Genomic DNA, 16639 nt, shown 5'->3' on the forward strand with positions numbered 1-16639 from the left:
CACATGTATAAAGTAAACAACTGGTCAATAGAAATTTCACATGTATAAAGTAAACAACTGGTCAATAGAAATTTCACATTTATAAAGTAAACAACTGGTCAATAGAAATTTCACATGTATAAAGTAAACAACTGGTCAATAGAAATTTCACATGTATAAAGTAAACAACTGGTCAATAGAAATTTCACATTTATAAAGTAAACAACTGGTCAATAGAAATTTCACATTTATAAAGTAAACAACTGGTCAATAGAAATTAAATAAATGCAAAGCTATTAATGAGCTAATTGCATTTTGATTATTTTTTAACAAAACCATTTTTATTGTATTATTGCATTGCATGTATTAGAATAATAGTCTGTATTCACTATAAACAGTTTAATTGAATTGAATTGAAATTCAACCTTTTAACGATGGTAGAGAAGTAGATGCAAACTTTAAATGGTGGGAAAGAAAGAGATGCAACCTTTTAACGATAGGGAAAAAAAAAGTAATCTTTTAACGTATATACATAGGATCATAGGATCAAGCTTGACAGCTAAAGCAGGAACAAAAAACAACTTCTGCATTTCTGGACCATATCTAAAAGAAAATGAGTCTCAGAAACTAGGGCAAAAATGACAACAGTATGTCATACAATGGCAACAACTTCAAATTTCACTTGCCATACAATGATGAATAAAAATTTACCCTAATTGTTTTAAAATAAACTTTAATTTGAACAAAACTATTCAGTATTAAAAATTAAAATATTTATAAAATATTTACTTAATATAATAAATTTTTACAAATAGTTACTTAATATATGAATATATTAAGTAGAATTTGTATCTATTTGTAGAAAGGCAATTGTTTTTGTATAAACTATTTTTTTGATATTTTGCATTTGTTCCATTTATTTCATTTATTTCTTCAGTTTGCTAAGAATTATTTATACCAAACATTTTTTTATATATTTTTTTAAATAAAATAAATTACACGTTTTAATAATAAACGTTTTTCAAAGTTAAGTGTAAAAAAGAGTGCTGAAAAGTCATACTGAAACAATAAAAATGCTGAAAAGTCATACTGAAACATTAAAAACTAATCATTTAACATTAAAAACTAAGTTTAGTTATAGCTGTGGATGTGACTGGTAAACATTAGCTCAAACAAAAGTTTGCTTGTTCTAAACGATCAATTGATAAGGAACTTTTGTTAGACTGGAGTTACTTTATCAGCAAATAGACCCATTATTGTAGATAATAGAAATATCATTAATGTAGATGAGGAGGACACAGGACTAATGATAGAACCCCAGAAGTTACTGAAAATAAATGATATTGTTGTCTCTGAAGAATAACTTAAAAACTGTGGATAGAAAGGAATATTTTTGTTTTCCTAAATACACCATATAAAAGGAGCTTATAGAGAGGACCAGCATGCCAGGCTTAATCAAAAGCCTATGGTATTTCAAGACCAATAGCTCTAGTCACGCCATTTTTATCTAAAGGAGAACCATTTTGTTGTAACGGGTAAAAAGTCAGCAGTAGAACAACAGGATTAAAACCATTATTGATTGTCAAAGATTTGTTAAATTTCATATAAGACATTAGAAGTTTGTTAATTAAATATTATTTGCTAACAACAGTAAGAAAACTTATTGATTGATATTAGGAGGGGTCAGAGCAATTTCCAGAGTTTTTAACAATGGGACCACAAATGACATTTTTTAACAGGCAGTAAAACAAAATTCGGTTATCTCTGATTCGGGTATTTGTTAAATAGAGAGTAGTAAACTGAGTTCTTGTGAACACTTTTGAATGACTGTGACAGAAGCGTTGTTTGAAAAACAGTAGCGTTGTCTCGACCACATGTTGTAGTGGAGTTTAAGTGAGAAGTAACTTTAGCAACGGAAGCAGGAGTGATTTATATGTCTAACATTTGATTAATCTGTTTCAGATGGCTGAAGGAATGCGATTGTTAGATTAAAAAGAAGAGATAAAGTCTGATAAAGACATTGAAATTCTTGGTATTGACTTTGCTCTTTTTGCTAAATGATCTAGATTTTTAAATTTATGGTGCTAATTTAGTTTAATAACTTCTAAAAGTGACAGAGAAAATCTACGATATTAAAATCCGTTAGTACTAAATAACGTCTTAATTTAGATTTGAATTGAAGGAATGCTTTTTCTATAATATTAACAATATGCTGAAAGTTTTTCTACAAATTTTGCCTCGTTTTAAACATGATCCCCAGAGTTAAAGAGACTTTGATTTTTATTAATTTGGTATGATTTTTCTAACTTAAGCGTTCGGAAAAAAACTAACTTAACTCTAACTTAAGCGTTCGGAAAAAAAAAAATTAGTATCATCCGCAAAAAGATTAAAATTTAGGAATTCGGAGGATAAATGAATATCATTTATATAAATGAGAAATAGCAGAGGAACAAGCGTTAAGCTTTAGGGAAAGTCACAATTAATAATATTTAGTTGCGTACTAGATAAGTGATACGTTACACAATGTTTACGATTCTGAAAATTTGACTGAAGCCAATTTAAATTAGAATTAAAAGTATTGCAGTTTTCCAATTTATATAAATTGAGAAGGATTTCATGATCGACAGTGTTGAATGCCTTTGATAAATCTGAAAAAACTCCCAGTATATAGTTGTTTTCATCTAACTCCTACAAAATACTGTTAGTCAAATTAACTATTAAATCCTCAGTACAATGATTTTTTTAAAAACCAAAAATAAACAAAAAATTTTTTAAGGTAATTGTACATTCTGCTGAATATTACACGCTGAAAAAGCATCGAAAAACAGGAAAGTATTATAATTGAAAGTCTGCAGTTAGTTTTTATAGAATCATTGCCGTTTCTATAAAAAGAATTATTTTTGCAAATTTTAATTGATCAGGAAAGACTCCATTTTTTGAAGAAAGTTTAAAGATAATGAAAAGTGATGATTTAATATTATCAAAGACAGCTTTCATAATATTCACACTAACATCATCAAGACGTGAATTTTAATTTGTTTGAAGCATGTTAAAAGCTAAACAAAGCTCATCAATGGAAAGTTCTAAAGCGTCCAATACAAAATCAGATTTTTCAAAAAGGACTAGAACGATTTGTTACATGGAGAGGATTTATTGGATAACTTTTTTTCCGATGTTTATAAAAAAAATTATTAGGCTTTTGAGGATTTTTTTTTCTTATAAAAATTCTCACAATTAGACTCAGTTTGGTAAACGTTTGAGGAGGTTGCTATATGTAATTTTTCCCCTATTTTTTTGTTTATTTTAGTCCAAGTTTTTCTAGCATTTTCTACGCTTTATATAGTAAATTTAAAGAGACATTTTTTTTGAGTGCTTTTTTATTTTTTCAAAATACAGCCGTGGCCATAAATTTAAATACACTTTTACTTTTTTAAAAGTATATTACAAAGTTTGATTTTTAAGTGAAGTAAATGTGTTTTTCAATAAAAGCAATTATTTTATAAACAATTTAATAATATTTTATTATTTTGTAGCATCTCCTATAGCTTTTATCACCTCTGCAATTCTTTGTTTTATATTACCAACTAATTCTTTGTTTTATATTACCAACTTAATTCACAATCTACCTGTATGCTTTTAGTACATTCAAGAGCTTCTATCAAATATTTTTTTGAAGCAACCCCATGTGTCCTCAAAAAGCTGAGGTTGTTTCGCTACCAGTAAATGCATGGAAAGCTAGTAAAGCTTTTTATTTTAATGGTCCAAGACTGTCGGCTCTTTCATGTACTATAATGTAACGGAAAAGCTTTCCAGTGCCAAATGCAAACCCATGTTTTTAAGTGACCCCATGTGTCCACAAAAAGTTGAGGTTGTTTTGCTACCAGTTAATGCATGGAAAGCCGGTAAAAGCTTTTGATTTTTAATGGTCAAAGACTGTTGGCTATTAAATGTACTGCAATGTAATGGAAAAGCTTTCCAGTGCCAAATGCAACCCACAGCTAATTGTATATCATCTAGTGCTAAAAGGATATTGCTTTGATAAGAACATCTGTATCTACTGTGAAGAAAATTCTGTAAATAAAACTAAGAACAATTATGTAATTATTTTTTAATTAGGAATGTAAACTGATTAGGGAAAAGTATTTTAGGTTTTTCTATCAAAAAAGAAAAAAACTGAACTAAATAATTTAGTTTATAGCGCGCCGCGCGGAACGGTAAAATAAATAGTTTTGTGCGGAACGGTAAAATAAATTGTTTTGTGCGGATCGTTAAAATAATGAACTTTTTCATACAGTCATTCTAGGAAGCAATGAATTTGCGGATAACATTGAATTAAACCCTTAAATGTTTTCAATTTTTTTTTCTTTGGTAATGTTATGTTAACACGCATGTTATGTTGATTCTTAACTTGCATGGTAGTAAGAAAATAAAACCTCTACCGGAATCATACTCAGATGTTACCCCGGTGAGGCTAAAAAATGATCAACCAGCTAAAGTTGTTAGCAGTGGTACATTTACAGATAGTGGTGCTGTGTGGGAACAAGAACTCAATAACTAACATTTGTGGCTTGAAACGGTTAAACAGGTTCATGATGCCGATGGATCAAATAAAAATTTGCAATCAGTAACAACCCCGTAGAAACAAAAAAAATTTTTTTTTTTGGAAGGAGGGGGGGGGAGCAATACTACTGGGTATGTTAAATAGTAGTAGGTCAAAATTTTAAGGAGTTTTAATTGATGAACACATCTCCTGGAAACCGCACATAAACTACATAAGCACAAAAATATCAAAGAACATAGGTTTACTTTACAAGGCAAGACCATTTTTGTCACAAAAAAGTCTAAAACTTATCTATCCAAATTACAACCATTTCAGTTACGTCAAAAACACGCTTCAAGACTAGTATACAACAAAAACAAATTTACTCATGCTCAACCCTTACTGGAACAAATGAACGCACTAAATATATTTCAAATAAATGTTTTTCAAAATATACTTTTCATGTTTAAATATAAACTAAGTCTGGTTCCAGAACATTTTACAGCACGCTTTTTTAAAAACAATATAAATAAATACAATACGAGAGCAACATGCAACTTTAAGATACCTTTTAAAACAACAAGACTCTCAAAATTCTCAATTACATATCGTGGTCCCTATTTATTTAACAAATTAGTTTCCAGAAACGAATCACTATTAAACTTAAACAACGAACACTCTCTGAAAAAAAGCTAAAAGCTACAATAATCAAATTAAACAACTGTAAGGATTTTTTTTAAATTTGAATAAATAAATAAATTTAACTTAACTTTTAATACATATCGATGAAAAAAATAATATTAATAACAAGGTATGTATGTAACACATACATAACGGGTGATGCGGAAGTTATCCTAATTTCATTATTTGAGCATAATAATTAGTTTTTGTGGTTTTATGCGTAGGCATAAACGTTCTATAAAATATAAACTTTATTATTTGAAACGCAATTATTTAAAATGAGGCTAAATGCAGCTGAACGAGAATCTTTTCGAAAGCGACTAAAAATGTTTTTTGTAAATAAACCTAATATAAAAAAAAAAAATCGTAAATCATTTTGAAAAGGAAGGATTTGCTCGAAGTACAATATATGATAACCTAAAAAGACTTGTAACTGTTCAATCGTTTTCTGATAGAAAGCACCCTGGTCGTCCGACATCCTGGACTAAAGAAAAGAAAGCCGAATTAACGAGACTTGTCAACAATCGAAAAGGGGTCAGTCAGAGAATAATAGGTATTAAATTCGGTGTAAATCAATCGACAATTGGTCGTCAGTTAAAAAAAATGAATATTAAATATAGAAAACGTGAAAAGACTCCAAAATACACTATAGAACAACAAATAAAGGCAAAGAAAAGAAGCAGGAAATTAGTTAACCAACTCTATAACACAAAATCGCTTCTAGTCATCGATGATGAAAAATTATTTTGTTTTGCAGGGGACAACATGCCTGGAAATTCTGGATACTACACAAACAACAAAAAGACATGCCCAGAAAGTGTTCGTTTTATAGGAAAAGAGAAATTTCCAAAAAAAATTATTAATGGGGATAGCCATATCTGACCGTGGTATGTCCGAGCCATTGTTTCCAAGGCTGTAGCGATCGGTTCATCAATCTATATTAATGAATGTTTAGAAAAACGACTTCTTCCATTTATTCATAAGTATCATGGAGACTTTAACTATTTATTTTGGCCAGATTTAGCAAGTTCTCATTATTCTAAAGATTCTCTAAATTAGATGGACCAATATGTCTATTACGTTGATAAAGAAACCAATCCCCCAAATTTGCCTCAAGCACGACCAATTGAAAATTTTTGGGGACATTTGGCACAGAAGGTTTACGAGGGAGATATAATAGTAAGGAAAGTATAATAGTAGTTTGTTTTTTTATTTATAAATAAGTTATTGACGTTTTTATTTTGTCCGATAACTTCCGCATCACCCGTTATATACCACGTATGCAACTGATTTTTTATGTGTATTACACGTCTAAGAAAAAGGTACTCGATGACAAGACTGACTTAAGTATTCTGCGAGCTTTCTATGACTACAAATAAGTAATACTTTTTATCAATCTTACATAAATTTTGTTTTTCTCATATTTATACACTAACATTATTTTGAAATGTGGTAAATAAACTTATAGTGAAACATCTAAACCTCCTCCGAAAAATCACCAGATTAATTTTTTATTTATTGTATTTTTTATTTTAATTAGAGTAATATAGAGATATATTTCTCGAATTATTTTTAATTGTTATTTATTTTTATTTTAATTGGTATTTATTTTATTCATGTCTCGGAGTTGTTAAGCAACTATATTTTTATTTACCTCGTATATTTCGAACTTAATATTTATGATTTAAATTTGTTTATCTTTACTGCCAATCAGTGATGGTTACTTGTAATTACTTTGTAGTTGTAAAATAAACATGTATAAAAAAAAAAAAAATCATTTGTCAAAGGTACTTAGGCCGAAAATACGGATAACAAATTAGGTCCTTCTATCTTTTTTTTTTCTTTTATTTCTTAATTTGTAATCGTTTGCTTTTTCTAAAAACTAACTTTAAAATTATTTATTTGAAAAATTATTGTAGGGTAAACGTATCTGCTGCCCCCCCCCGGGTTGCTACGGGCCTGAGTGAAATGGCTTTCATGATCCGCCAACCATGCCAATAAGATTACCAATCCAAATATGCCTTCAAAATGCCTTCAACTGTTTAAAAAATAATAAAAGCTCTGGCATAAATAAAATTAGTGTGAATGTTGTTTAAGCAGTGTTTGATATTATTGAACCGTCACTGTTTTACATTTTTAATCTTTCACTAAAATCCGAAATTGTACGAGAGAAATTAAAAATTGCTAAAATCATACCTATTTTTAAATTTGACGATGACACAAATATGTCTAATTGTAGACCTATTTCTGTCTTACCATGTTTCTCAAAACTGTTAGAACGAATTATGTATGATAGACTTAATAGTTATTAAACTGAGAACAACATAATGTATAATAAACAATTTAAACTTAAAATTTATCGATGAATATAAGTTTAGTTGAAAATAATACAAAAAATATTTCATCAACTTGTTGCTCTCACGTTTGGGGCAGGTGGGGCTAAATTTTTGGGCTTTTTTGTTCCCAAGCTCCAATCATCGCAATTTTTTGCATAGCATCCTTATTTGACATAAGTATAAACATATAAATGTTTGGAGTTTGATCCATGTCTAGAAGTTAGCTATCTCAAAGACCAAAAAATGCTTTGGGCGCCCCTGAGGAGAGATAACCTTTCTTTAAAATTACCTAATCTCTTCATGAATAAAACAGTTATTGAAAGAGAGTCAACGGGTAATTTTCTAGAAGTGATTATAGATGAAAATATATCATGGAAATATCATTTTAAATCTATTGAAAACAAAATCTCCGAAAATATCTCAATGTTATATAAAGTTAAACCATTTCTTATTATTGAGTCTTTAAAAATTATATATTTTTCATTTATTCATAGTTATTGTTTCTATTGCAATATTGCATGGGAAGTACCAATTATGGGAAGCTTAAAAGAATCTATAGCAAACAAAAACAGAAAAAAAGTAGAACTATTTTTGGTGTCAACAGAACTGTTAATGGTGAATCTCTTTTAATGAAACTTAATGCACTCAATGTTTATAAACTTAACATATACCAAGTATGCTTCAATGTTTAAGTCAAAACATCGTTTATCTCCTAATATATTTCACTCTTACTTCACCGAAATTACTCATAAATACGTGGGGTATTTATGAGTAATTTCAACAAAATTATCAGTTAAAGTTTTTAACTGATAATTTTGTTGTTTAAAGATCTTACTTAAAACTCAATTCATTCCAAATTCAATATCGTGGACCATTTATATGGAAAAATTTTTTGAAAAATATTATAAATTATAAAACTCTTCTAAACTTCTCGCCAGAACAATTCAAAAGAGAATCTAAACAATTTCTATAAGATAATAACTTCAATCTTAAAAAAAAAAAATTTTAATTAGTACCTAAAATAATTAAACTGAAAAAAGTTATCGTTACTCACTCATTTTTATTTTGATTTGTTTCTTATTTTCTTCTTATAAAAATGAAAAATAAATAGCTAAACGAAAGTATATATACCTTAATAAACATTGTGCGGCCGTGGCGCAGTGGTTAGAGCGCTTGCTTTATAAGCAAGAGATCCAGGTTCGAAATGAGTCTTAGACATATTTTCGCGTCACGGTAAGGAAGGAGGCGTGAACTTTCTGGATAAATACACATCCGTGGTGCTCAGTGAAAAGACCGTTAGGTCTTCTCGGGGCACCTAAATAACAGTATAAAAAAAAAAAAAAAAAAATATATACGATTTACTTTTTATATTGTATTGTAAAACACAATATATTTGTAATATATTGTGTTTTACTATACAATTTTCAACCTGTAAATTTTTAACTTTTAATTTTTAATTTGTTTCATAAACTGAAAGCGACAATGTAAACGGGGCTCGGCGATAAGACAATATGCGTATTCTTCTTGCTCCGACCATTTATTATATGTATAATCTTTCTTATTGTAAATTTTTATTAAACTGCAGAGTAAAATAAAATAAAATAAATAAATAAAAATATAAATTTATCAATAGCTTCATTTTTGCCACTATTTTAGGATTCTTCTAATAGTGTTGATCCAACACTCAATGGATGTAATAAAAAATTCTATCCATCATTTTCACCCTGACAGATTCTGTTTGAACAACAGTTTGATCAACCGCTGTATTCTATTGCTAAAACTCTTCAATGGAACTGATCTGATTTGTACGGAGAAGATAAATTCTTTGTTATGATGGGTGGCTTGCACATAGAAATAGCTCGTCTTAAAATACTTGGTAGCTTATTGAAGGTAAGTGGCTGGGTCGGACTGTTACTGCAGCTGGAATAGTAACAACAGGCACCGCTGAAGCTCTTTGTCTGCATCTCAAGTAAAAATTTGTCAATATGTACATGAAATTTCTGTTTCTGCTATTCACATACTACAGTATCAGGTATACGAGTTGTATTGTAGTTTTCTTGATGATGGCGTTCAACCGTTGTCTTTCACTAGCTGGTGCGTAAAGCAAATGGTTCATCCACAGTTTGCTTATTGAAGTACAGTCAAAGAAATGCAGCTTATTCTGTTTACATTTATCAGGTCTCTGCGTACTTCAAATACTATCAAAACTTAGATAGCTTGATAAAACTGGTGTTTTTTTCACTTAATCGAACTCATTATGCTTGATGGCAATCTGTGCACATTCAAAAATGGTTTGTCTTTCGCAGAATAGTCCATCAACTTTAGTTGCATTTAACACGGCAAATTTGCAGTTAAAAAAACTATACGAAAATTTTCAGCAATGGCTATTGATCAAAGCTATAAACAATGCAACGCTGTAGTTAAAGCTGATATTGGTGCTATTGACTTAACACAAAACAAACACCCATTACGTCGTTGGATGATTGCAGGATCGGAAGTAGGCTTGTAGAAGAATTTCAATTTAGTATGTGTGGGGCCAATGCAGATTATAAACATCATGATCAATAGGAAAAAATTCAGACAGCTTTCAAACATGATGAAAATGTTCTAGTTGATACATTAGTTGATATGGGCAATCCATTTCAAGATGACAGTGAAGATCTTGTGATACTACATAGCAGGCATATTGTAAGCTGTACTGCAGCCAATATTATATCAATTTGTGATGTAGGTCAAACTCAGTATAATGAATTTGTTTAAGATTGTTTTGTTAACAGAATTGCTAGTGTATGTGCAACCCTAAAACACTACAAACTGTCCCAATTTATAACTCGACATTCAGCAATCGTGTCTAATGTAATCAAACGCTTGAAATCAATGCAAAGTGACTGATTTTTTCCAGATTATACATTGGTTGTCAAACTGGAGACAGGAGTTTGGAAACACTTTTTGAGCATGAAAATCAGTCATATCTCCCTTCAATCTCTGAATTTGAGACTTTTCTATTTGGAACCAAGTCTGATTTAATTACATGCTTAGAAAAAATCACCCAAAGCAATACTAAACAAAACACTGATCCTTCTGCACCTACATTTGATATGATGGCTCTTGATGGAGCTGCAATTGTTCAGCTATTTACAGCTAAGACATTTAGAACTTATGCCTCAGACGTATTTCTGCCTTATCTCCGTTAACAAATTGCTACAACGCAACAGCTAGATCTTGTCTGGGACACCTATAAAGCTCAAAGCTTGAAATCTGCTATACGTGCAAAACGAGAAACTGAAGCCAGAGTACGTGTTGGACCTCACGTGCCTGTCCCACATAAATAGCAGGAATTTCTGAGGGATGATCACAACAAAACAGAGCTTTTTCAATTCAATTACCCCAGTCAAAAGTTGTAATAGCCAGCGTCAAAGAACATGTTTTGTCTTCAAGCTCTCGTATCTTTGAAAATCTTAAACCATGTTCTCTTGAAGAGGCTGGTACTCGCCTCATTTTACATGCATACCGTGCCGTAAAGGCTGGTTACAAGATTAATCTATACCAAATTTTGATGGAAAAAATGGTATTGTCCAAATATAAATATAAGACCAGAGCGAGTGTGTCGCGTGGGGAGTGTGGTGGGTGTGCAATTACAATTTTTGTCGACTAAAAAGAAAAAGTCCTCGTTTTTTGAAATTTATTGAATGACTGGTCTATATTTTCCCACTGTCTGTCTAAATTCGACAACTGACTTGTCTAAAATAGGTCAAATTTGCTAACTAAATGAACAAAAAATTCATTGAATAAGAGGGGGGGGGGGGGATGGGAGTCGCAATCCCACCAACCCTCTTCTTCGTGCCGGAGGGGTTTATATTTCTAATACTGTTAGTTAACATCCATAATTTCAAGAAATGAATTTGGATTAATAACACTTATGTTACACATTCACTGATTAGAATTAATAAACAGATCTTATGAAATAAGCTAAATTAGAATTAGAATACATATAGATTGGAAAATAAGCTTTAAACCCTTTGAGTATATTTGGTTGAGAAAGCCTGAAGTGTTTCCACAAGTAAAAAATGAAGGCTTTTTCAAACTATTAAGATACAAAACATCCATAAAGTTGTCTTCTATTTCACAAGCTTTAATTTTTACCGGTTCTTTATCTTTCAACCAGAAGGATTAGAATTGTAAAGAAAAATTTTTTAGTCTTAATTTTAATTGTAAATGATAAGCATTGTAGTGTAGTATAAGGTCACTGCGTTCTTCGAGAATAGTTAAGCATAGTATTCTTTGCTTCTGATCGTAAATAAAATGATTAATTAACATTATTACGTGTTACTGGACACGTTTAAGTAAAGAAATTTACAAATACAAAACTCTAGATGCAGAATAATGTACAGCTGTTACAGCTTTTTCCATAGCTCGAGAGCTCTGACAACGTAATGGCTTCTTGAGACAACCAAGCACTTGATTGCCAGCTCAAGCTGCTGTTTCTGCTTGTACTTTGAGGTTGTTAAATTTTAGTACTCCAAGGTAACGCTGAATACACGTTGAAACTAGATTAGATTGGTTACCATCAATGCCAACCATGGTATTATTAATTAGTTTTTGTGACAACTAGCTTGCATTACTTTGCGCTTCTCGACGTTGAAATTCACAAGGCAGTTGTGCGACCAATTTACAGCGCTGTCGGTGTCCGCTTGCATTTTTTCATAATCAGAGGAAAGTTCATTGACATTGACAATTCATGTAATCTTGCCATCATCGGCGTATAATTTGGTATGTTTATAAATACAGTTGGTAAGTCGTTGATAAAGAAAATAAATAGCAGTGATGCAAAAACTGATCCTTAAGAGACGCCACTCGTCGGCCTTTTTCACTCAGACATTTATTCTCCAATTACTACTTATTGTTGTCCATTAGTCAACTAGAAATACAGTTTAATAGCTAGCCTCAAATTTCATTGGCATCAATTTTCAAAAGAAGTTTTTGTGTACCATTGTATTGAATGTTTTGGCAAAGTAATTTAAATTTATGTCAACTAGGTGTCGATTGTCAACTGCTTTCGTTAAAATGTTAGGGATTTAATTAGGTTAATAAGTGGTCTTTGTGATGTACAAATCCATGTTTAGACTTTAATATTAGATTGTGCACAGTGTTTCATAGTCCAACCTAAGATAATTCCCTCCATCACCTTGCACGGTATAGGTGAGAGACACCAGCTTGTAGTTATAAGTCTTGACTTTTTTTTTTTTGAGGGTAGGCGTGACATTTGATTTGCGTTAGGATTTTAACACTCCTTAGGGAGTTGTTAAATCTTAGCAAATAAAGTTATTTAATTTAGTTTTTTTTTTTTTTTTTTTTGCTATTTATAATAGTTAACTTTTTTTTCAGAATAATTAGAAAAGCATTTATATGATTTATGAATAAAATATTTCGTTTGGATAAGACTTGGTGTCTTCTTTAATACCTTTTTACTTTTTTCAATTTTTTTAACATTTTCATAAAAAAATTTCATTATGGTTTTTTTTGTCTTTTGGTGCCTCTATTATCTTGGCGTCTGGGGCTCGTATGCCCTTTTCGCCTCTCCCTCTCGGCAGCCCTGTGTATATACTTTGTACAATTAAATAATAATAAGAATATATATATATATATATATATATTATATGTATATATTATTATAACATATATATATATATATATATATATATATATATATATATATATATATATATATATATATATATATATATACAGGGGCGGATCCAGGAAATTTTTTGGGTACATCTGATTTTTCCACGAGCAATTTTTCTCCCCCCCCCCCCACAATTCCGGAGTTGGAGGGGAAGGATTAATACACCATATATATACACAGGGCCATTCCGAAAAGATCTTCAAGGAGGAGGAGGGGGGGAGGAAATAACGTATGTTTTTGCCGAGTTACTTCTAAAAAAAAAAAAAGTCATCGTTTACTGACATTTGCTGACTATAGTTAAAAACTTGCCTAATACAAGTCTAAATTTGCCAACTAATTTTTCAATAAAGTTTTTGTAGGGGGTGGGGGGTTAGACACCGCTCTTCCCTAATGACAACTCTGTATTTATAAAAAAAATACGCAAGGATATTACTAGGACATCTTACCATAGTAAAATTGTATATTTACATAAAATTTAGAAATTTATTTATATTGACAAGTTAGATTTATTTATACTCACAAATTAGCCTAATATTTTCACATTCCATTTTTAAATTATAATCTTACACATTTTACACATCTTATATTTTTATCGTAAATAATTATATATTATGTTTATATTGTAACAAACATAAAAAATATAAATATAACAAAATAATTACTTATTATAATAATAAATATTGAATTTTATATAAAGAAATTAGATGCCGCAATCTTAGTTTTACATTTTGCATAGCAAAAGTAAGTTTTAAAATCTTTATTCTATTTAAACTTGCATAATACATAAAACTTCAAAAAATAAAAACGTTAACACTAAAATTATAACAACATAGCATTTACAAAGAATGATAACAGCAACAACGATATATCTGAAACCAACGTATGTAACGCGATGTATGCCAATAATGTTTTAAAAAGATTTGTGGCTATGAAAATAGCCGATTTTTTTTTTACCAGTCGCAAATAAAGATGACTTTTTTTGTTCTGTTTTTATTTTTAGTAATTTGTATTTTTTTAAACTTTATACTTTTAAATTTTTTTTAAATATATTTTATATTTATTTCAATTTTATTTAAAAGTTAATCTACGATTAATAGTAGCAAACTTATCAATGACTTTTTTTATATCTATAACTATCTCTGTATGAATATTCATTAATGCTAAACCTTTTAGGCGGTCCTGAACCATGGTGCTTCGCATGTAATTTTTTAGGCGCCGAAGCGAAGAAAATGACCGCTCACACTCACATGAAGTTAATGGAAAGGTAGCAATTAACTTTAGACAAACTTTTATGTTTTCAAAACCAGGAAAATTTATCGCTTTTAAAGTCTCAGAAATATTAGAAGGGATAAATTTAACCAGAAGGCTTTCCATAAATCAAGCTCACCAGACAAAGCAAGCGGATTCGGTTCCATAAAAGTCACTGAAAGATATGATGGAGTCTTTCCAACTGGTGTCATGAGAACATTGCACTACTGAAATCATTTTTCTAGGAACTAGCACAAGTGCTTTATAACATTTTAAGGTAGTATCATCAAACCTTGTGTCTAGTTCAACACTGAGATGGTCTAACAAAGGAATCGTGATAACAAACTTAAAATAATCAGAAATAGATTCAGAAGGTGTATTATCTCTGTTTTTGAAAATAAAGGAAGTTCTTGGCTTTGTTTCGGCTACATTATTATTTTGTGCAATTTTTAAAGCCTGTTCATAACACATTTGATGGTGCTGATCAACTGCATTTCAAAGTGAAGATACAACATCTTTCAACGCCTGAATAAGATTTAAACCATCATAAATATCATTACTCTTTGACTGCAACATTCCCGTTATGGGAAGAGTTAAGTCAAACACATTTCTTGTTATGCACATAGCAACAATAAAATCAAAACCTGTAATTAGTTTCAGAAGAGGCGATGCACTTGAAGATGTTGAGCGATTAAAACTCTTACTGACATTTAAAGACATCTCTTCAAGACAAGAGACCAAAGGAATAAAAAGTTCTTGAAAAGTGTCTAATCCATTTACTTTTTCCACCCAACGTGTCCTGCAAACATCTTTTAACTTTTTTTTAACAGCCGATGGAACAGTACTTTCGATATGCTCCTCTCCAAAAAAGACAACTTTTGTTGTCTCGAAGGTGAAAGATTAAAAAAATATGATACTTCTTTAACATGTGTCAGAAGATTCTTAACATATTGTACGTTGCACGAGGCACAAATAGCTAAATTTAGCCTATGGCTATAGCAATGAACAAACGAAGCTTTTTAATTTAGATTTAAAATGCGAGAGGACAATCCTTTGGTATGACCAGCCATTGCTCCAGCACCATCATATGACTGTCCTCGGCAATTCATGATATCTAAAGAAAAATCTGAAACACTTTTTAACAAAATATCAAATAATCCTTCACCAGTAACACCATTTGTGCAATGTAAAAAACTGATAAATTCTTCTCTTATATTAAACTTCGAATCAACAAATCGTATAACTAATGATAGCTGTTCTTTATTTGAACTGTCAGAAGCTTCATCAGCAATAATAGAAAAATATTTAGAATTTTTAATTTCTGCTATTATTGTGTCAGTAATAACTTCTCCACAACACCTTACTAACTGATTTTGTGATGTCTTAGATATATAAGATGCATTTCGTTGATGATATTTAAGATGATCTTCAAGAACTTTATCACCAGCTTTAACACGAAAATGTAACAATTCAATAAAATTACCTACAGTATGATTAGAAAACTCACCATTTTCAGGATGAAACTCCGAATCATCTCTATGGCCTCGTAAAGAAAGACCAAGACGTCCACAGAAAATAATTGTTTCAATAATAGGTTGTAATAACTGTCGGTTTTTAGAAATCTGTGATTGAACTATTTTTTGAGATGTAATATCTATTGATTCTGTTTTACAAGACCAAATGGACGACATTGAAAGTAAAACTTCAGCAGTTTTTACATGTAAGCTTTTATTTCTGCAGACAGACCTATCATTGGTTTTGCCAAATGCATGTATCTGAAAGTAACGAAAAGCTTCATTTCAGCGATCAAAAGGCTTACTAAATAATCTTTCGACTAAACTACATTCAGATGGAAAATTGCACCCAAAAAGTACACATGGCAAACAGAAGGCTCCATCAAATAATTTCGAATATGTGAGCCATGGAAATTTTTCCATCCACATAAATTGAAAACTTCGCCCATTCAGATTTTTAGGAAAAGAATATGTTTTACAAGGTACAAAAACAGATTTAACTAAATGTTGAAGTTCAGAACTACTTAAGGTTTTTGCAACATTTGAATAACTAGTATAGTTAGAAACCAAATAACCAATATCATAATTATTAGACGGTAAAGAAAATGATTCACAACATGTAATTTTACTAAATTTTGATAATGATAATGGTGGT

The 16639-nt window shown here is 30.4% G+C and overlaps 1 protein-coding gene across 1 annotated transcript; it reads right to left on the bottom strand.

Moving 5' to 3' along the window:
- Nucleotides 1-15489: 15489 nt before the first annotated feature.
- LOC136087139 (52 kDa repressor of the inhibitor of the protein kinase-like) lies at nucleotides 15490-16161 on the bottom strand. The gene has a single exon (XM_065809644.1). The coding sequence runs from the start codon at nucleotides 16159-16161 to the stop codon at nucleotides 15490-15492; it is 672 nt and encodes a 223-aa protein (XP_065665716.1).
- Between the last annotated feature and the right edge of the window lie 478 nt (nucleotides 16162-16639).

Source organism: Hydra vulgaris, chromosome 11, assembly GCF_038396675.1.
Source record: "Hydra vulgaris chromosome 11, alternate assembly HydraT2T_AEP".
In the NCBI taxonomy this organism is placed as follows: domain Eukaryota; kingdom Metazoa; phylum Cnidaria; class Hydrozoa; order Anthoathecata; family Hydridae; genus Hydra; species Hydra vulgaris.